Below are 21,333 nucleotides of genomic sequence, written 5' to 3'. Positions count from 1 at the left end.
TAGACAACAATGAGGACCCTAAGAGAGACAGACATGGATCTAATCTACATGGGAAGTAGAAAAAGACAAGATCTCCTGAGTAAATTGGGAGCATGAGGAACATGGGAGAGGGTACAAGGGGAGTGAAGAGGCAAGGAGGGGATCAAAGAAAAATGTATAGCTCAGTAAAATCAGTAAAAGAAAAAGAACCAAACAAGGCAGGCCCAAATAAATGAATAAAAAATAAATATTAATATTAAATAATTAATTAAATAAATAAATGCTTGTCTCAAGGATAGCCTGGTCTACAGAAAGAATTCCAGGACAAAGATATACAGAGAACCTGTCTCAAAAAGCCAAAAGTTAAAACTAAAAATAAAAGAAATAGAGGTTAAAATAAAGCCACGTAAAAATGGAAAATAGAGAGTAGCCTTTGCCACACAGAATCCATTGGTGTCTTGACTAGATTTGCCAGTTCTCAGAGAATGAGGTATAAATTTATGTTTTGCATTAATTATTTAGACTCAGTGTTTTGTTACAGAAGCACACATGAACTAAGGCAATGCTCAAGCATCTGTGTATATCTAAAGCTCATTCCATTATACGCAATTAAAAAGCATTACTGTTTCTGATAAGGTGAAAATAAGCTAAAGTGAACAGATATAATTACAAACTTAATGAAAAAAAAAACCCCTGTAAAAACCACAAATACAACAAGTCACAGTGGCGATCAACTATTTCGGGGCTAAGAAGTACCTCAGTTGGTAGAGTGCTTGTCTAGCATGCACGAACCCTTGGGTGTGATGCCCAGCACCACACAAGGGTTGCCCATGACCCATGTCTGTATCCCAGCACTTGGGAGATGGAGGTGGAGGGTGGAATCAATTGAGGCCCTTCTTGGCTACATAGTTAAGTTCAAGGCAAGCTTGAGTTATTGAAATCATGAGATCCCGTCTAACAAAAACAACAACAAAAAAATCCGAACAAACTTTGTACTTATTCATAACAAAACTACTACACATAAAAACTTTAGAGATCTCACCAAAATAGTAAAAAGAAATTAGTGACTTAAATACTGTATTCTAGGGGAGCACAAACTAATCAGTTAAACATTTACATCATGAAGAAAATATTAAATACTATTTAGGAACAAAAAATAACATCATGAAATAGAAAATAACATATGGTAGGAAAATTCATGAGGATAATAGTATGCATTTCCAAAAACCTACCAATGTTGTTTGAAAACTGATTTTAAAAGATAAAGAAAGGAAGGACAGAGATGATGAAACGGAGTATGCAGCACAGAATTTAATCCCACCACACTGAATGGGAGTCAGTCTCAACTGCATAGGAAATTCAAAGCTAGTAGGGGTTATAAGAAACCTGTGTCAAAAATAAACAAAAAACAATGAATAAAAAATTTTAAATCAATATGATAGACTTTATATAAACACAGGATAGTAACATAAACAAACTTGTGAATAAATTTGAAAATTTTCATATTTCTTGAAAACTTTAGTTTTGCCAAACTGATTACTAAGGAAAGCAAATTTGTGCAGTCTTTCCGCAGACAGGCTCCCAACTGTCTCCGTGACACGCTAGTGTTTAAAGAATAGACAGCTCCAATGTTAACGCTGTAGAGATGAGAAATGGGAGAGTCATCATTGTTTTATGAGCCTGTAAAGCTTTCACTCTATACTGCAAGAAACACTATGAAAAGACAAAACTACAAGATTATCCCTTGTGGAAACTGAGAGAAGCCGTCTTCCAGAAAATGCAGGTGAAGGGAATCTCGTGAAACAGGGATTACAAACCATGGCCGTGTTAGCTCTTCCCCTAGGGATTAAAAGCTGGTATGGTACTAGAAAGTCAGTCACTATAATCACCATGTAATCTATTAAGAAAGATGAATCATGAAGAGATTTAGAAAATATAAAATTGTATTGACCTGAGAACAACTTGCAGCAAAAGGATCTAAAAATAATGAAAATGTCAGAGATTTTATTAAAAAGACAGCATGTTTAGATGTTGAGTGTTTCACCTTTGATAATGGGAGCAAAAGAAGAATGCACTTCATTCTTATTTTTATTGAATAATACACAAGATTTTTGACTATGAACAAGAAAAGAAATAAATGGTGCAAAGAATATATAAAAGTTTAAAATATCCTAGATTAATAACTAAACTCAACATGGTTTTACCAAAGTCATATTCAAGTAATAGAAATAAACATTATTTCTTTATACCAGAAACAGAGATGGTGTGGGAGAATTGCCTGTATTCTGTCAATCATGTTTTAAATAAAACGCTGATTGGCCAGGCAGGAGGTGTAGGTGGGAAAACCAGACCAGAGTGGAAATGATGCAAGGAGAGCAGGAGAATTCTGGGGAGGAGGAAGTTGATTCCTCCCACTCCTGCCAAGATCACCGAAGCAGCAGGATGTGAGCTGCCCCACTGAAAAAGGTACTGAGCCACATGGCTAAAATAGACCAGATAAATGGGTTAATCAAGATGTGAGAGTTAGCCAGTAAGAAGCCTGACCTAACGAGCCAATCAGCATTATAACTTACGGAGTCCTGTGTGGGTGATTTTTCTCTGGGACTAAACAGCTGGGGTGGTACGGGATAATTGTCTGTATTCTGTCAATCATGTATTTTAATAAAACGCTGATTGGCCAGGCAGGCAGTATAGGCAGGAAAGCCAGACAGGAAGTAGGGGTGGAGCAAAGAGACTGGGAGTATTCTGGAAGCTGAAGCTCCCTCGGCACTCCTGCGCAGACCACCGAAGAGGCAGCATGTAACTTGCCCAGCTGAGAAAGGTACGGAGCCATGTAAGGCTAACATAGATTAGAATAATGGGGTAACATAAGTTATAAGAGCTAATAAGTACCCTGACCTAATGGGCCAATCAGTTTATAATCTTATGGAGTCCTGTGTGTGATTTTCCTTGGGGTATGCCGGCTCTGGGGTACCGGGTGGAACAGAATCCCCAATAAGCCGGCCCCTCATGTTACAGATGGCGCCCACGTGGATAACTGAATCCACAGAAAGCTTGAGAAAGCTTGGAAAAGAATAGAGTAAAGCATGTTTTCTTGGTATGGTAGCAGCAATTTCTCAGGTCTGCTCTGTTTGCTAGAGGCAAGCAAGGCTCTCAGCTAAGGGAGGCTTCCTGACTCAGCTTTAGCTGCAAAAACCTGCAGCTCATTAAGAGGTCCTGCCATGAAACACTTAAACGGTGTTGGTGAAAAGCTGAATGCATGCTTTTCGGTTTTCAGCCGTAGCAGGAAAAAAAGCTGTGCTATTTTAAAATGCCGGCCGTCCTGCCAGGGCAAATTCTGACTCTTTCAGGCAGGCGGTCCGACTGAGTGTGGTCTCAGTTTGCTTGTTGGCAAGGACCTTGAAAAGCCATAGAGTTGTGACAGTGAACACAGCTCTGGCTGGTACCTCAGCCACAAGGCTGGAAAGCTAAAGAATGAGCTGGATCTAGCCGTCAAAGCCACGGCTTTAAAGGAGAGGATTAATCTTCTCCTTAAAGACTCATGTAGTCAAAAGAGAGAGAGAGATACAGTAAAGAGAGGTTCAAAGATGAAGAAAACCTCTAAAGAGTTTACAGTGTGTTAAAAATATATGCAGGCTAAAGGTTAAAGTCATTAAAAATAAAAAAAGAAAGAAAGGGAGAAATAGGGTGTGGTGGTACACACCTTTAATCCCAACGCCTGGGAGGCAGAGGTACGTTGACCTCTGAGACTTTAAGGGGCAGAGGTAGTTGACCTCTGTGACTTCAAGGTGTGGTAGTACACACCTTTAATCCCAATGCCTGGGAGGCAGAGACGGACAGATCTCTGAGTTCAAGGTGTGGTAGCACACACCTTTAATCCCAGCACTTGGGAGGCAGAGACAAGTGGATCTCTGTGAGTTCAAGGACAGCCTGGTATACAGAGTTATTTCAGGACAAATATATACAGAGATCCTGTCTCAAAAAGTAAAAGTAAAAATAGAAGAAATAGAGGTTAAAATAAATATGGAAAATATACAAAGAATCTTGATACTGTATGCTATTATGTTCTCTTTGAATTGTTTGAATGCTGAGGAAGGAGCAACAGCTGCTAAAAGACTTTTGTTTATAAATGCTGCTGAACTAACCCAAGATAGGTATTTTGAAAATACCTTGGCTTCAAAACTGAAGTCAAAAGGTATGTTACTTTGGGGAAGAGATTTTGCTTTTGTTTCCACAGAAAGTGAGAGGCTATGGATTCATTCTGAGTTAAGAAAAATCAGCTTTGATCAAGGGAGGCCACCTAAGAAATCTCCAACAGGAACAGATGGCCCAGATGTCTGAGTTCTTCAACCAGAACAGGTTCAAGACTGCTGTCTGAGATGATCAAGACTCACAGGAAACTCCAGTCAGGACTTGATTATAACTCTAAATTTTCTTTAGGTCCCCATAAGATTATCAGCGTCCCCAACCAGCAGGAAGTAGCCTGAAATACTACGCCCACATTCCCAACAAATGGAGTATGGGTATTTTCCTTTGTTAAAAAAAAAAAAAAGAGGGAAATGGTACGGGAGAATTGTCTGTATTCTGTCAATCATGTATTTTAATAAAACGCTGATTGGCCAGGCAGGCAGTATAGGCAGGAAAGCCAGACAGGAAGTAGGGGTGGAGCAAAGAGACTGGGAGTATTCTGGAAGCTGAAGCTCCCTCGGCACTCCTGCGCAGACCACCGAAGAGGCAGCATGTAACTTGCCCAGCTGAGAAAGGTACGGAGCCATGTAAGGCTAACATAGATTAGAATAATGGGGTAACATTATAAGAGCTAATAAGTACCCTGACCTAATGGGCCAATCAGTTTATAATCTTATGGAGTCCTGTGTGTGATTTTCCTTGGGGTATGCCGGCTCTGGGGTACCGGGTGGAACAGAATCCCCAATAAGCCGGCCCCTCATGTTACACTGGGGGAACTGGGCAGGACAGAGAAACCCAAACAAGCAGGCCCGGCCTCTTCATGCTACATAATGGCGCCCACGTGGATAACTGCATCCACAAAAAGCCTGAGAAAGCTTGGGAAAGATTAGAATAAAGCATTTTGGTTTTCAGCCATAGCAGGAAAAAAGCTGAGCTGTTTTAAAATGTCGGCTTTCTGGGCCGTCCTGCCAGGGAAAACTCTTGACTCTTTCAAGCAGGTAGTCTGGAGTATGGAAACAATGTTGCAGCTTGCTTCCTGGCAAGGACCCTGAAAAGCCATAGGAGCTTTTGACTGTTGTTTTCTCCATATTCCTTAGCAAATTAAAGACCCATTGGTCAGAAAAAGAGAGATATACAGTAAAGAGAGATTCAAAGAGTAAGAAAATCTCTAAATGCTTTACAGTGTATTAAAAATATATACAGGCTAAAGGTTAAAGTTCTCAAAATAAAAAAGAAAGAAAGAAAGTAGCCTGGGAGGCAGAGACAGACAGATCTCTGGGAGTTCAAGGATAGCCTGGTCTACAGAAGGAATTCCAGGACAAAGATATACAGAGAACCTGTCTCAAAAAGCCAAAAGTTAAAAGTAAAAATAAAAGAAATAGAGGTTAAAATAAAGCCACGTAAAAATGGAAAATACACAGAGAATCTTGATACTGTATGCTATTATGCTCTCTTTGAATTGTTTAAATGCTGAAAAAGGAGCAACAGCTGCTAAAAGATATTTGCTTATAAATGCTGCAAAATCAATCCAAGAAAGGTATTTTGAAAATAAATTGAAGCCAAGAGGTATGTTACTTTGGAGAAGAGATTTTGCTTTTGTTTCCACAGAAAACAAGAGGCTCTGGATTTATTTAGAGTTAAGAAAAATCATCTTTGACCAAGGGAGACCACCTGAGCAATCTCCGGTAGGAACAGATGGCCCAGATGTCTGAGTTCTTCATCCAGAACAGGTTCAAGACTCACAGGATACTTCAGTCAGGACTTGATCATAACTCTAAATTTTCTTTAGGTCCCCATAAGATTATCAGCACCCCCAACCAGCAGGAAGTAGCCTGGAATACTACGCCCACACTCCCAAAAACTGGACTATGAATATTTTCCTTTGTTTGTTTGTTTGTTTTTAAAAAAAAAAAGAGGGGGAAATGGTGCGGGAGAATTGTCTGTATTCTGTCAATCATGTTTTAAATAAAACGCTGATTGGCCAGGCAGGAGGTGTAGGTGGGAAAACCAGACCAGAGTGGAAATGATGCAAGGAGAGCAGGAGAATTCTGGGGAGGAGGAAGTTGATTCCTCTCACTTCTGGCAAGATCACCGAAGCAGCAGGATGTGAGCAGCCCCACTGAAAAAGGTACTGAGCCACATGGCTAAAATAGATCAGATAAATGGGTTAATCAAGATGTGAGAGTTAGCCAGTAAGAAGCCTGACTAATGAGTCAATCAGCTTTATAACTTACAGAGATCTGTGTATGATTTTTCTCTGGGACTAAACAGCTGGGGGGCTGGGCAGGACAAGCAGACCCCACTCATGTTTCACAGAGATATAAAAGGGAACTTATAAAGAAATTTATAATAGGATTTAAAAATATAAAAATCTGTAAATTACTGTGATAAAAGTTGTATAATCTTTCTTTGGGGAAAGCTTAGAGAAAATCTAAATACAGTTAAGAGGTGCAGCAGCAGATTCATGACCAAGAGAAACAAAAACTCAAAGACACAGAAAGAAAGGCCTGTTAAATACTGCCTCATTTGAAGGCACGTTATTTAGTTTGTTATTTGGTCAGCGGCAGACAGACCAAGGGAGCCCACCAAAGGCAGTGAATACATGACAGAGATGATACCAGTCCCTAGGAAAGAACTGTTTTGTCATTGTTTTGGTTTAGTTTTACAATGGGTGCTGAGACAATTTTTTTTTAAAAAAAAATTGGATATAAAAACTCTACCATATGCTACTTAAGAGAATTAGCTGTCTAGCATGTGTTCACTCCGTGGTCTCTGTCTCCTCCCACGCCGTAGGAGTGTGTCGTTGTGTTAGAACGTATACTTCCAATACTTGAAACACTGAGCTCAAGTTCCAGCATCACAAGAGAACAAAATCACTTCAGTGTTGCACAGAGAAGGCTCACATCAGCAGACAGTGGGAGGAGAACATGGTCTTGAGCAGAGGAAGATTTAGGCACACAATTTGACAATATATAAAGATTCATATATATATTTAACAAGGTAAAATCAAACTATTTTGCTGGGTCAAAAATGTCAAGCTACAGAGAAAGATGTCAGCAGAACAGAAATGAGAAAGCTAGAGCTACATAACTATGAACTCAGAAGACTAGACAAAGACTTAGGAAGTTCACAAAAAGGACTTCTCAACCTGGGGGGTTAGACCCCCTGGGGATTTTTGAACCACCCTTTCACAGGGTCACCTAAGACCACTGGAAAACACAGATACTTGCGTTACAATTCACAACAGTAGCAAAATTAAAGTTATGAAGTAGCAATGAAAATAACTGTATGGTTGAAGGAGGGGGTCACCACAACATGAGGAACTATGTTAAAGGGTCATAGTGTTAGGAAGGTTGAGATCCACTCCTGTTAGGAAGGTTGAGATCCACTCCTCTATATTGATATTGGAATGCTAAGTTGGTACTACCACTTAGCAAAATACTGGCAATACAAGCAAATACAACAAAGCCACAGACAAGTGCAGTGCCAAGTAATTCCATTCCTAGATACTTGATACCAGGAGTTCACATGTGTGTTTGAGTGTGTACAGCAACATTGGAACAACCCAAAACTTGTCAATTGATTTTGGACACACACTTGGTGGTTCATTCATAAACAAGGATGGCAAGCTATAAAATATGGATGAATCTATCGAGCCATTGTAAACATAAGACGAAAAGTTGTAAAATGAAACTATTCAATATAATTTCAACTTTATAAAGGAATAAAACAAAAATTCATATTATGTTTATATATGCAAATGTATGTGCAATGTTCTTGAGAAAAGCAAAAAGTTAACCTCAAGAAAAACATCTGACCATGTGGCAAGAACCACAAACATACAGAATTATTTTCAATTAGAGATAAAATTGAAATATTTCATTCACAGTAAAAACAAGCATTAATGCTCAAAGGTTGCTGAAGCAAGCTGTAATACAGGGAACTTTTTAAAGATAAGCATTATTTGTGGCTGTGTGTACACACACAGGTCACAGAGACAGGAAGAGCTAAGCCTTCCATACCTACCGAAGGAAGTGGCCCAGCCTGAGGACTGTTCAGAACATAGATGTATGGGCATAGAACAGAATACACTACTGTATCAGAGTGTATAAAGCTTAGTTATCTACTCCAATGTGAGAACTCATCAGAAGATGAAGACCCATCTCAGGGAGAAAAGTTGTTAGACAAGAAGACAAATAAAACGTCCCAGAACCGACAATAAGTTCTAGAGACTGTTTCAGTGCAAGCTCATTGCCAACACTGGCAGGACTGCTGCACCAATGCCACTGACACCTTTGCTATATCAGCCTTCAGGGTGAGGACTTGGGCAGGACCTGTGCCATCTAATCTTCAGCCTGCCACCTTGGCATTTTGCTGAAAAGCCTCCCACATGTGCTGACTCGGTGACAGAAGGAAATGAAAGAGAAACTGTCTCTTGCAACCAGCAAGCAGCTCTTGCAGTTCAGTGCTCCAGAAAAGACACTGCCTGTACAAGAGGTTCTCAAGTGTGCCTCAGAAGGGATATAATTATCTCTTTGTCTATAGCATTTTTGCCACTCTTACTCATGGATGCCTTATGCAGAAGTCAGAGTCTCTTTGACTCAGCTCTGAGAAGTCAGTTTGTATTATCGATTAAAACATGGCACATTTTAACCATCTGGGGAGAACACACAAGGAACAGTAAAAACCTGACCCAAGATATCTCTCAGGTCCTACACATGCTGACAGTGTGCTAAGAAGAACGTGCTGGTTTCTTTGTTCGGAGACATGCACCAATTGAAAGGATACATGTTCATTGTAGAATCATAAAACGTAAGCTATATTATGTAATATTTATCTTGGAATGACAGAAATGTAATTAAATGTGATCTCAAAACCCCACAGAACAAACAAGACAATGTAAATTTTATCAAGTAGCTTAAATTATTTTGCTTTAAAATTATTTTAATAAATTTAATTTTTAATACTTTTATTAAAATTCTTAACTTCTAAAAATTTGAAAGCTTTCTGATTCTTAGGACACAAGAAGAAAAAGCACTTTACTTCCTAGATTTGCATGTTTTGCAAAATAACACATACTTAAAAGTCCAAAAGCACCTTTAAATTCTAAAATGAATTGTTATCCTAATTTTATGGAAACACAGCAATAGGAAAACAAACTTGTTTTCATTAAAAATAAACCACAATTCTCTAACTAATCTGACTATACTTTTCACAGTCTAACTCTTCTTCCTTCTGCTAAGTTGGTACAACTGCAGGTCCAGGTGTGCAGTACAAAGTTGCTCATGGGAAGCTGAGGAGAGGTAAGGTTACAACACTGTCTAGTCAGGCTCTGCACACCGGGTTGAAGATGCTAAACCATGTTTACTGAAAAACCAGAGCATGAAAGATTGTAGACAGCATGGTGCTATCATCATTTTATAAGCAAGTATTTTAAAAGACCAAAGAAACTAAACTCATGGTAAGAGATGTACTTAAAAAGGTTGGAATATTTCCTTTAACAGGAAGCATAAAGATGATTTTTAAAATCCCAAGAGATCCATCTAATGATGTGTACAATTCACTCCAGAGGAAACAAATACTTCTAAACACACACGGACATTTATAACTGACCACAACATGCAAACAATAACAAAGGAGTCCTGAAATATGCTGTCATTAAGCTCAGATGAAAAAGCCTGTCATTCTATTCCCTTAAGGTGGGTACAGTTTAGCCTCTGTCTGGGACCTGTGAAGCCTGGTCTAGGAGTAGCTCTTCCTTTCAGAACTGGGCACTACTGTGCAACTGGCCTCTCTAAGCGGAGTTCCTAAGCAGGGGACACATTCTATTTACTCTGAACAAGTATGTCTCCTCTTCAGCTGGTGTCCATTGACAGTGGGTATGTGCAAGGGGAAATCTGTGAATGGAGGAGAAACAGACAGTGGAAAGAAAGATACTAGGCAGGAGAAGGCAGTGGGTGCTGGAGAAGGCAGGAAAAAGAGGTAGATGGTAAAGAAGCTAGAAGAAAGTGGTGGATGGTACAGAGGGTGGGATCAATGCAGTCCATGCATCTGTAGGTTGAAAGGGTACCAACTAAGAAAATCTGAAGAATCTGCATAGCTGAATAAATTCTGTCATAACTGCAGAATAAAACAAACATGTGACATCACACTTACACTCTGGTTATTTGACTACTTGATGGCTCTTTGGGGACAAGGATCTGTCCTTGAGTTCACCTATAGTATTCAATGTGAGTATACATGGTACCTATGATGATTTGTATGTAAATAATTTCTGAAATCAGGTATGTACAGGAGCCCTTCTTGTACACTGTGCCACCTGGTTCTGGTACTGGATACAAAGCCAGTGTCCACACAGTCCATATCCCTATGGAGCTTACTGGAGGAGAGGAGTGTCAACAAAAAAGACAGGCATGAGCACAGACCCACACAGAACTGCATAGTCACTGATAGGACAGCAAGCACCTGCAGCCACAAGGTGGGACCTTTCGACCTTTCTAAGGCCTGAGGGGTGCTCTTAGGTGATGCCTGAATGACAAAGGACTAACTGTGGGTAACTGAGTAGTCAGCACTGCTATGTGTGAGGAGATTAATATGCAAATTGTCTTCTTCAAGAGGTGAGAGAAGGCAAGTTTGGCCTAAGTAACAGGCAAGGCTTATTCAACAACAATAATCTAGCACTTGCTTATCCTTCCCAAGGTCAAAAGTTTCTGAGCTGGCTGGCTTTGAGACTGTGTCAGAAAGTGAGGACTGTCCACATGAGCACTGATTCACTATTCTAATGGCAGTGGCATACAAGAGCCTCATTGTCTGTTACACTGTCACCTTAACTGATAATACAAATAATGGTTAGTCCAGATTCAGGCTTCATTCATGATTCACAATGTTTATTCATATGAAAATTCTCAGTCTTTTATATAAGTAAACATACACACAAAGACACTAAGGGTATCTTTAAAAAAGATTCCTTTTTTTGTGGCTGTTCACATTATAATGAGTCTTTAAACAGGTATTGAATATTAACTGTTTACATATCAATCTTATTATACTGCTTATTTTGAAAAACAGTCCTTTCAAAGAATGCCTTAGTCAGCACATTACCTGACTTGAACCATCTATCAAAGCCTCCTTTAAACAGCAGGGACCTTGTTTTTTGAGAGAGGATCTTGCAATGCAGCTAGGCCTTAGCATCCTAACTACAGCTAAGGATTACAGGCCCACACCACTAGGCCTGGCTTTTTAAACTTTTAAATGCCAGCAATGTATGTAGACCCTAGAGAACTGGACATAAAATAGCAACAAGCAATTTGTAAAAAATTTCTCCTTAGATTTATGTTTGAACAAGAGGTGTCTTCCAACTGTTAAGACCACATTATTAAACTCTCTCTAAAGTATGTTAGCAAAGCTAGTCATGTCTCGAATTGCACTTCTATAGATGACTGGCTATATTCACCTGGGTTCTTGGCTCCTTCCTCCTCTACAGCTTTGATTGGGTAACTTCTTTCACAAGAGAAAAAACAATTTCAGCAAAATCATACATTATCAAAGAGACATTTTCTAATTTTAAACCTACCTTATGGGAATGATGTAGGAAAAGAGTAGGAGGAACCGAAAAAGATTACGGTACCATGGACCCGCAAATCCCTGTAAGGTTACCATCACAACAGAAAGAACAACTAAAGCCAGAAATAGCGCCTTTGTCAGCTGATTGAGTTCAAGGTCCAGCAAACCAACCTGAAGAAGAAGAAAAGCATAGCATTAATACTTGGTTCAAGCTGCCCCCATCCCTAGTATCCTTATCAGAATACATGAAAATGATGATTTGAGAAAATAAAAGATTTTAATAGTCTTTATAATAATGCAATACAAAAACATTTAATTTTCTCTTGACCAGCTTCTTAGAGATTTAGGTAGAATTTTAGAAAATTTTGAAATTTTAAAAATGTACTGTAACCTGTAGAACATTCTCAGGGAGAATCTGCTGGTAAAACAGAAGAACAGAGCAGACAACTCAGCTAGCACAGTTAGATCCACTGTGTGGGTGATAGGTGTTATGAACCATTACAGCAAGATCAAGAATTATAAGAGCAGGGCATGGGTAGCCTTCTCCATTCCCAGTTCTGCATCAAACTCCTCTGTTAGCAAAACAGTCCATCTTCTGTGGCACGTCAGACCAGACAAGCATCCCTGCTATCTTAAAGTACCTCTGAACACCTTCCACTCAGTTGCAGAGTCCCCAGGTACCGGACAGTGTGTGTGTCTGCCGTCCTGCTAGTCTCTGAAAGAACTTACAAAAGTAGGCCAAGCCTGGAGGTCACGTTAGGATTAGAGTCTGCTTGATTTATCCAAGTCCCACACGTCTGATTCCTCCAGGGTGATATACTACACAGAAATTCACTCTGGATTGATTACTAGCTGAGCACATAAATGCATGGAAAATTATATCAAAGAAAACAGTTTATTTCTCCTTGATTTTAGAAACAACTGACACCCAATCAACCCTTGTCCTAAAGCAAAGAGAACACAAAACCTGGCTCTTTTGAAATGTGTAACTCCAATCTTGAGCTCTGGCGATATCCTGGCTTCTCCCTACTTCACCCATAAAGACAAAGTGCAATAGAGAATGCAGGCCGGGAGGCATGCTCCTGAAAGGGCTCCAGCTTTATTACTGTAGAATAAGGAGCCATCATAGCCAACAGAGCAACAGAGCGCAGGTGTGCTGTGTTCACGGCTCTACATTACCTTTCCATCCAGGCTCTCCAGAAAGTCTGTTTGTACTCTGGGAGTGCCTCGGGAGAACATTTTCTTATTTACCATTTTTGCAGGACTTTGGTCTGTAGCCCTGGCAGATCTGAATTTCCTACACAGACTAAGCTAGCCTCTAACTTTCAACACTGAACTTTCCTCTACCTCCCAAATATTGAAAAACAGGCATAAGCCACTCCATCTGGCCCAGCACCAAACTCTTCAGTGACATGGAACTATCCATAGACTAAGGTAGCTGGAGGTTACTGGGCACACACGTAAACAGCCTCTGCCTAGTGTGGCCTGGTAACGGGTGTAGAACTGAACTACCTGTACCTGACTCAGGTGGCAAGAAGAGCAGTGCTACCAGGCTAAGCAGCTCTCTGCCCGCCTCAACTTCCCCTGAATCTGGCACTAGTTTTGAAAACGGAAAGAAAACGGGTGAGAGGGAAAGAAGAAAAAAAGAAGAGGATATATACATAGAGAGAGAAATGGAGAGGGAAAGAAAATATGATTGCCAAAATCTTAATTAGAAAGTTAGAGAATTAGCTAAGCTAATGTGGTTTATTCTACAGTGCCTTAAACAATTAGCTTTTCTCATAGTTCATAATTTAGTTTAAATCTAGTTTTGATTAATATTTGCCACAAACTCTTAGGAGACCACAAGAAGCAATTGCTAGAAAGAAAAAAAAAATCAAGTTTCTCAAAAGTTCATTAAGTACAATTGTAAAGAAAACTAATTAAGCAAGTAATTACATGCCTCCTACACCTTGTGCTAGACTCTAAGGTTATGAAAATGAGTTAATTATGAGAATTCCTTTTTACCTGCAAGAAAGAGTCTACTAAGAAAAACAAAATGAACGCTGGTACTATATGTCTTATGAAAGAGAAATATCCAAACACATTGTTGTTCTCTGTCCAGGTTTTTGTTTGAACTACATTGGTAAACACTACAGAAACAAAATGGTCATTGCACAGAACCCAGGAGAACTGGCATCTGCAGCACACCAGTGCCCCAGGACTTCAGGCGGCTCCTCCCTGCCCTGGTGGGCATGCCTAGTGCATCTGAGGCATACATTCACTTGAGTTCTCTGCCCCGCCATGACCAAAAAAGCCTCCTAATCAAGGAAATTTCAAACAAAAACTACATGCCAGATTCACACAGGTTCACACAGGTGTCACCTCACTTCTTTAGTGACAAACAGGACATGGCTTGGCATAGAGACTCCTCTGCATACTGCAACTCACTTCAACAGAAACTCTGGGAACTGAAGACTCCCAGCGTTCCATGTGCCCAGTTCTCAGCAGCAGACTGCCTTAGAGCCCAGGGAGTCAAGAGGGAGTCCCCAGACCCATGGGAGGCCTCCCATTTTCAGGTCTTGCACCAGAACAGTGAGGACTGCTTCCCTACAGGGTGAGCACTCTGAAAGGAATGGTATTCAAGAGTCCTGACAAGTCCCCAGCACTGCTTTCCCCCTCTTGAGAACCAAGCAGCTCAGACCTCGGTGGCTGATTTATCAGCTCCATTTAAAAAGCAGCACAAGGAGGACAAATACCAGGCGATTTCCGCTACTTCACTACTACGTAGTTTATGCTTGAATTATTGAGAAAAATAGGGTTTTGGATTAAAATGAAGAAAAATTAAGCCAGGGAAGTAGAGCATGTTTCAAAGCCCAGATCTCTCTGCTGTGACAAAGGCGCTCTAAGTTTCAGGCCTCACTGAGGATCAGATGAAGTCATTATTCATTCAGTCAGGGAAAAAAGACTCAATTACCTCAACCTAAAGATGCTATCAATGAATGCAAAGTGCATATTTTACTCTATTCATCCAAATCCCATTAAAAAGTGAAAGGAATGATTTAATCTGGCCTTCCAGAGTTGGCCTTTTTTTGTAATAAAATAAAGAATTACTGTCTTGCGAAATGCATAAGCACTACCTCTCACACTCTCCCCTGCATCATAGCAGTCAAAGACCAAAAGCTTGCACAACCTCTGAGAAATGAATACAAAGTTTGCTTTGAAAAAGTGCCACACAAGGATGGAAAGCCTAAAAGCAGCCCATGCACAGGATATGCAGATAATTCAAGGCATTAATACCTTTCTAATTGACCAAGACAGATGTAGATGACTGCCAACCAGTGGATATCAATTTTGAAGCCAACCAAATGCTCCCTTCTCCCACTCCCTTCTCCCACTCCCTTCTCCCACTCCCTTCTAGGGTGAAGAAGGTAATGAAGATGGGTCAGAGGCCATCCTTCCCTAGATAACAGGACAGTATTCCTCATGTTCTTTCAGGGTGCCTTGCCTGCCCTTCCTGGACTGGAATGGCAGTCTTGACATTAGTTAATTCTAAGAAAGGGTAAAATTAAGGAAAGACATTTTCAATACTAGCTTGTTTTAAAAAGTAAAAACATTTTCAATTATTAATCTTTTTATATTCTATTTCTCTGCAACATTTTAAAAGTTTCTCCATCTAGAGGCTAAGATGGACCCAAAAAGTACTTAAAAGAAAAACAAGTACAAAATTACAGTTTCTACAAAGTGTCATCTTCAGCTCTGATGTGTACTTCCCCATTATTAAAGAATTTCTTAAACACCTGAACAAGTCAGACCTTCTGTGATGACTGTAAAGCCTTCAGATACATTTTAATCACTTTAAGTAATTATGATTGTATGAGAAAAGGTAAATTAAATACTCTAGGAAGTAATTTTCAACATTTACTGTAAGTTCTTATATTAGTAAAGCAAATTTTCTTCTACTTGTCATAATATTTGTTTTATTTGTCATAACAAAATTAAATACGCTACTGGAAAATTTAATCTCCAAGGGGAAATTTGTGCATAATGCCTACGCCAACCACAACGGCTCTGCAAAGGGGCTGCTCCAGGATAATGAGCACAATAATTGCCTGGATAATCTAAAATGCTACTAATGGCAACGATCACAAATCCATTTAGCTCCTCTTTAATTTATGTACCAAGTTTTAAATAGCTAATGGTTCTCAGTAAAATAATGGTTTATACCAACAATAAAGGGTAAATACGGTGTTCTCCTGCTTAATCAAGAAAAGATCAGTGAGATTTTTTTTTAAATGAACACATGGACGAATGAGAATTGGACCTTATCTCTGTAGAACAGTACCACCTCATCCATCTCAAAGTTAACAGTACCCGTACCGACTAAGTTCCTAAGAAATCAATGTGCACACCAAACTGGATCAAAAGCAGTATGTTATAAAACCTTAGGTTCTACCCATTTTTTTTAAAGCATTACAAGAAACACAGGTCTGAAATATTAGCAACTGCTGGTAACATCGTCCCTAGGTTAGAAGAATCAAAATACTACAGCACTCTTACCAATGCACTAAGATTCGCATGTACTCACTCTTTACATGCAAGTATTTCAAAATCACAAAATTTCAAAGATCCAGTTTACACCCTGAAGAAAACTATATGTTTTAATCTGCCCTATCTTTCCTGTGAATTAAGTGCAGTCTGAAAAGAGATGAGCCCTGATCAGATGTCTCATTCATCTGAGACTCTATGAACATGAGTTTATCTTTAAACAAGATGTTTAAGTAGGAATCTATAATTGTTAATATCTTTTTACCAGTTTCTTTGGACTAATATTGCCTCTTCATTCAGATTTAGTAAAACACTAAACTATAAAACTGCCATGAACCTAACTGGATTCCATTAAAAAAATATTCCATTTCAATATCTTTGAAAGAAATCAGCCTATACTATCATGTTTAGTCCAATATTAAGAAGGTAGAAAAAAGCAATTTTTAAGACCTGCAATTGTATTTAAATAAATGAAAGTTGTACATAACATTTAATCCCCAAATCTTACATCAGTAACTTCCTATCATGGAGCTCAAACTACTAGCAGGTTTTTGTTTTGTTTTCTTTTTTGAAGCTATCACTTTAAGAAATTGATGTAATGACGTAGCTTTTTTGCCACCTCTAGTTTGTTTACCTATTCATTTTGGGACATGAACTACTAAGTCTTAACTGTCTGCAGTCATGCAGCTGGCCACGCTGACGATGTAGCTGACTATTACTGTTGCCGCCCCAGTGATCTGCGAAATAAGAAGGGGTTCTTTGGGCCATGATTGTCTACTGGCTCAATAATCTGTGCTTTAAAAGCTCTCTAAATAAGTATCAGTGGACAATGCTTAATATTATAGTATATTTACCTTAACTTAAAATATCAAACTCTGTATTTATGTAAGACATTCAGGTCTACTAGGAAACAATAATTCATAACCCATGTTCTTATCTACAAATAAAATTTGACTATTCTTCACTCAAAATTTAGGGTTTTATCTTGTCTTTGTATACAAAATGTTTTTTCCTTGGTTATTTACATTTAAAAAAGAAAATGGAGGGAGTGCCTTGGGAAGACTGCTAGGTTGGCAAAGTGCATAATGTAAGCGTAAACGTTAAGGCCCTGAACTCAATCGCCAGCACCCACGTAAAAGCTGGGTATCAGCACTTCTCTGCTGGGAAGGGAGAGGCAGGAGAACTCTGACTTGCTGGCCAGCAGAGAAGTAGAAGAGGTGTGTTCTGGGCTCCATGAGAAAACTTGCTTCAAAATACAAAGGTGAAGAAGTGATGGGGAACAACACTTGATGGCAACTTTGGTCTCCACTGGTTTAAACACCACACAGGGAAACACCACACACCATCACATTTTTTTGATCTAAACGAAAACATACCAGTATAAGCATCAGGTACCAAACAAAGGAGTGAAACATCTTTCAACACTCAAGGAGAAACATAAGCAGGAGACAAAAGGCTTTCAAGTGGCTAGAATGCTGAATGACACAAGCTAAGCCCTATTTGGCCCCTGATGGGAAGAATGATGCACACTGTGACATGGCTTCATCACAGTGAATGATTGTCTGCTGGTTCCTGCAGCTACACTCACTACTGGCTTGAAGAGCACTGTGGTACTTGGTCGTCTTCTCAAAATGCTGTTCTTTACACACTGGCTCTGGCCTCTCCTAATATACTCCACTCTCCAAGACATTCGTAACTTCCAGTAATCCCAGAAAGCAGTACAGCTGCCAAGTGCATGTGCCCATGCATGCGTCAAGCGTTGGATCTGCTTTTGAAAGGCTTGTGCTGATTCTGTATGTTCACAAGGGATGGATAGGCTAATCCTGCTGTCTGCAGATTAGCAGTCTTTATTTACATTAAAATCTGTATTAAAATAAAATAAAAACACTAACAGACAGGAAATATAAAACAATACAATGGTGTTAACATACATTAACTTTTTAAAAATTATAGATTTCACAATTTTTCAATTGTGTCCAGTTAAAATCATGTTTCAAACAAAAATGAGTAAGGGAAATGTGTAAAAGATCTATCTGGAAGTTTCAATTTTACTTTATATACTCAAAGGACACTGAAATCTAGCACTGGGTAATAAGATACGCCCTTCCTTCTGGTCATATTACACACAGCTGCAGTCAGTATGAGAGGAGACAAGTCCTAAGGCTAGTTCTCACTCTCACTCAAGTTCTACACTTTGAATATTCTCAGCACCATGTCATCACTCATCATGCCCATGTTTTAAGAGTAGGGAGAAGCAAAACTGAGTGCGTGGCATGGCAAGGCTTTGCCAGCAGAGGGTGCTCCAGGTTGGCACAGAGTCTGCTGGTGTTGTCTGCTCTCCTAGCATGGCGTCACCTACAAACCAGGAGCTCAGTTCAGTAGCCACATAGATTTACTTATTTTTGACAGCAGAGTTGACCTAAATATCTTCTTATCATGCAGAATTCAGGACAGAATTGATAGGCTTTAACACTCTGGATTATATGGGCAGGAGAGGTTCCTGAATGATAATCTACATTATAAGGAATAAATCCTACTAAAGATCTGAACCCGCCCTGCCAATGACACACACAAAATGCTATATATAGGGTGTAAGCCAAGTGCAGCTGGAGTCTGCAGAATGGCTGAACACCCTGAATATAGATATCTGATTTTTTGTGTTAACAACACAGAAAGCTTTCAGTTTTAAATGGTTTTTACCATATCATCAACCAACTTAAAATACTCACTTCAAACATCTTATGCTATCCACTGATACCACACACCTCACTCAATATTCAGTATTACTTAGTAGCTGGTAGGTCAAGTATTTAGTTAGCAATTTAGTTTAACTAAATGAAACTTGTAAACTACACCTAATTCTTACATCTTACACAGAAAATGTTCTTTTCAAGGAGCTTGAAATTAGAAGCAGGTTTCCCCACCCCACTAATTGACATTTACTCTTATTAATGACATACAAAGACTCAATAAACTTGAGTTTTCTAGAGTCTTTCTAAATTATTCAAAATTCTTCAGTTTCAATTTCACCTTAGTAAAAATTGTTACTCTAGAATAAATGTTTTGGCAGTCATTTAAGGATATGTGCAAAATGGCAAAACAAAATCAAAAACGTCACTTCGCAACGCTGGTATTTCATTGGCCAGGCCAGTGAGGCAGTGCTACATATTTTCTCCAGAGATTCCAGGAATCAAAGGGCAAAGTGTATTCCTCTTTTTAAAGACAGAATGGAATGAATAATTTTGATGAACAACATAATGTATTAATGCTACTTCCTTTTTAACTTAAAAATGTGTTATATATAACATACAAATGAATGTGTGTGTGTGTGCGCACGTGTGTGTATGCACACGCACGCACGTGCACTGTAGCCCAGCTTTATCCTGATTGAGATAGCTCTATTCTGCAACACTCGCTCTATAGACGCCCAGTTCGTTTAGTCAGGGTTTCATGGCCACATCAAGTCAACCCTGGAAATCAGTGTCTTATTTGGCTTACTTGGCTTTGGTCCATAAGAGTTGCTCTTGGAAAATCCTCTTAACTGTTAAGCAACCCCCACTTTGGTTTTTGGGTGTATGCAGCTGATAATATATAGTAGATTTTTCCATCTTAAGTTTATTATATATTTTGGGCTATGAATAACTAAGTCTTAACTGTACCCATGCAGCAGGCCACATGCAATTCACTTTGGCAATTTTGTAAATGTTTTAATAGATATTACTTACATTTTGCATTTGTTTAAGAAACAGAACACTGGCCTAATCTTTACTATGGGGAAATAGTGCTGACATTGGGCAGCAATGCCCTCACAGGAGTGAGAACACACGGGCACTGGCAGGTCCTAGGCTCACCAGCCAAAGCTCTGCCTTCTCTAAGACACAGGCACTCTCCTATTTTCCCTGGTTCATTATTTTAACAGGTCCATCTGAATAAAAGGTACTATTTGAAACATTTTTATTCTGAAAGGCAGATGTGCAAGTGTGTGTCTATTTCTTATATAGTAGGTACCTTATGTAGCAAGAATCCTCCTGTGAAGGGAGAGTCTGTTAGAATATTCTTCAAAGTTACTCCTAAATATTCATTTGAAGGTGATGGCTATAAAATATATTACTCAATAGAAAAAAGTATTGTACTTTTAAATAGGTTGATAACAAAATTAAAATTCTGAACTCTATCAAGACTTGTTAAGAAAATTGCTAAATATATATGTTGCAGGGTATGCATTTTTGGGTTTCCATAGAATGTCTGTTTTATCTGGCGGAACCTTGCTAAGTCAGCTGAGGTTGCTAATTCGGAGTCATAGCATTTTAGGAATATCGAGAGGACAATGGAGCTCCTAAGGGTCTGGCTGCATCATGGCAGCCATAGAGTCTAGCTCTTCAGGCTTCACAGTCTAAGAATCTGCACAGCGCTATGGTAGAACCCAGCTGTGCCCTGGGAAAGGCACAGATCGCCAAAAACCAGTTCAAATGGCTGTCACTGTGCCAACGGTGGGATCTGAAACTTCCCTGCTATTTCTCGGGTGACTAAATATATGCAATGTATGGACCACTGAAGAATTCCCCTCCCAGTTCTTCAAGACATCTCTCTCTCTCTCTCTCTCTCTCTCTCTCTCTCTCTATATATATATATATATATATATATATATACATATATATATATATATATATATATATATATATATAAGCACTTTTGAATCAAGAGCCACTCACTGACTCAGAAGGTGTATGCCTGAAATATCACTGGACTGGAACCTAGGAACACTCTTTCAGTTAATTCATTAAGTTTACTGGCAATTAGAGACGTATCACCTATTTATAATAACACTAAAAATACATGTGGAGATATAAAATGTTGGCCAGTGTTTGAAGCACCTCAGAATTACTATCATCGGAGCAACTCTGTTCTGCCATTTTCTGTCCCACCCACACATCAGCTGAAGTAGCTATTAACTACAAGTTAATAAGAGGTAAACATTTTAATTTTTAAGACAGCAGAGCAGAATGGCAATAACAGAATAGCAAAGAAAGAGAAGAGACTGGAGGGAAGTTATCATATCTAACACTCAACTCTAAA

General features: G+C 39.2%; 1 protein-coding gene across 7 annotated transcripts in view; it reads right to left on the bottom strand.

Annotated features, from left to right (window-relative positions):
- Window positions 1-21,333, bottom strand: part of Atp9b (ATPase phospholipid transporting 9B) — a 218,779-nt gene that overhangs the window by 74,128 nt on the left and 123,318 nt on the right. For all 7 annotated transcript variants that reach the window (XM_085676363.2, XM_085676368.2, XM_085676362.2 and 4 more), the window contains one exon: window positions 11,741-11,901. In XM_085676363.2, coding sequence (XP_085532489.1) covers window positions 11,741-11,901 — 161 coding nt within the window. The remainder of the gene's footprint in view (window positions 1-11,740; window positions 11,902-21,333) is intronic.

The sequence above is a fragment of the Myodes glareolus genome, chromosome 13 (genome assembly GCF_982192425.1).
Source record: "Myodes glareolus chromosome 13, mMyoGla1.1, whole genome shotgun sequence".
In the NCBI taxonomy this organism is placed as follows: Eukaryota; Metazoa; Chordata; class Mammalia; order Rodentia; family Cricetidae; genus Myodes; species Myodes glareolus.
The sequence above is the reverse complement of the archived record's forward strand: the minus strand, read 5'-3'. Positions and strand labels throughout refer to the sequence as shown.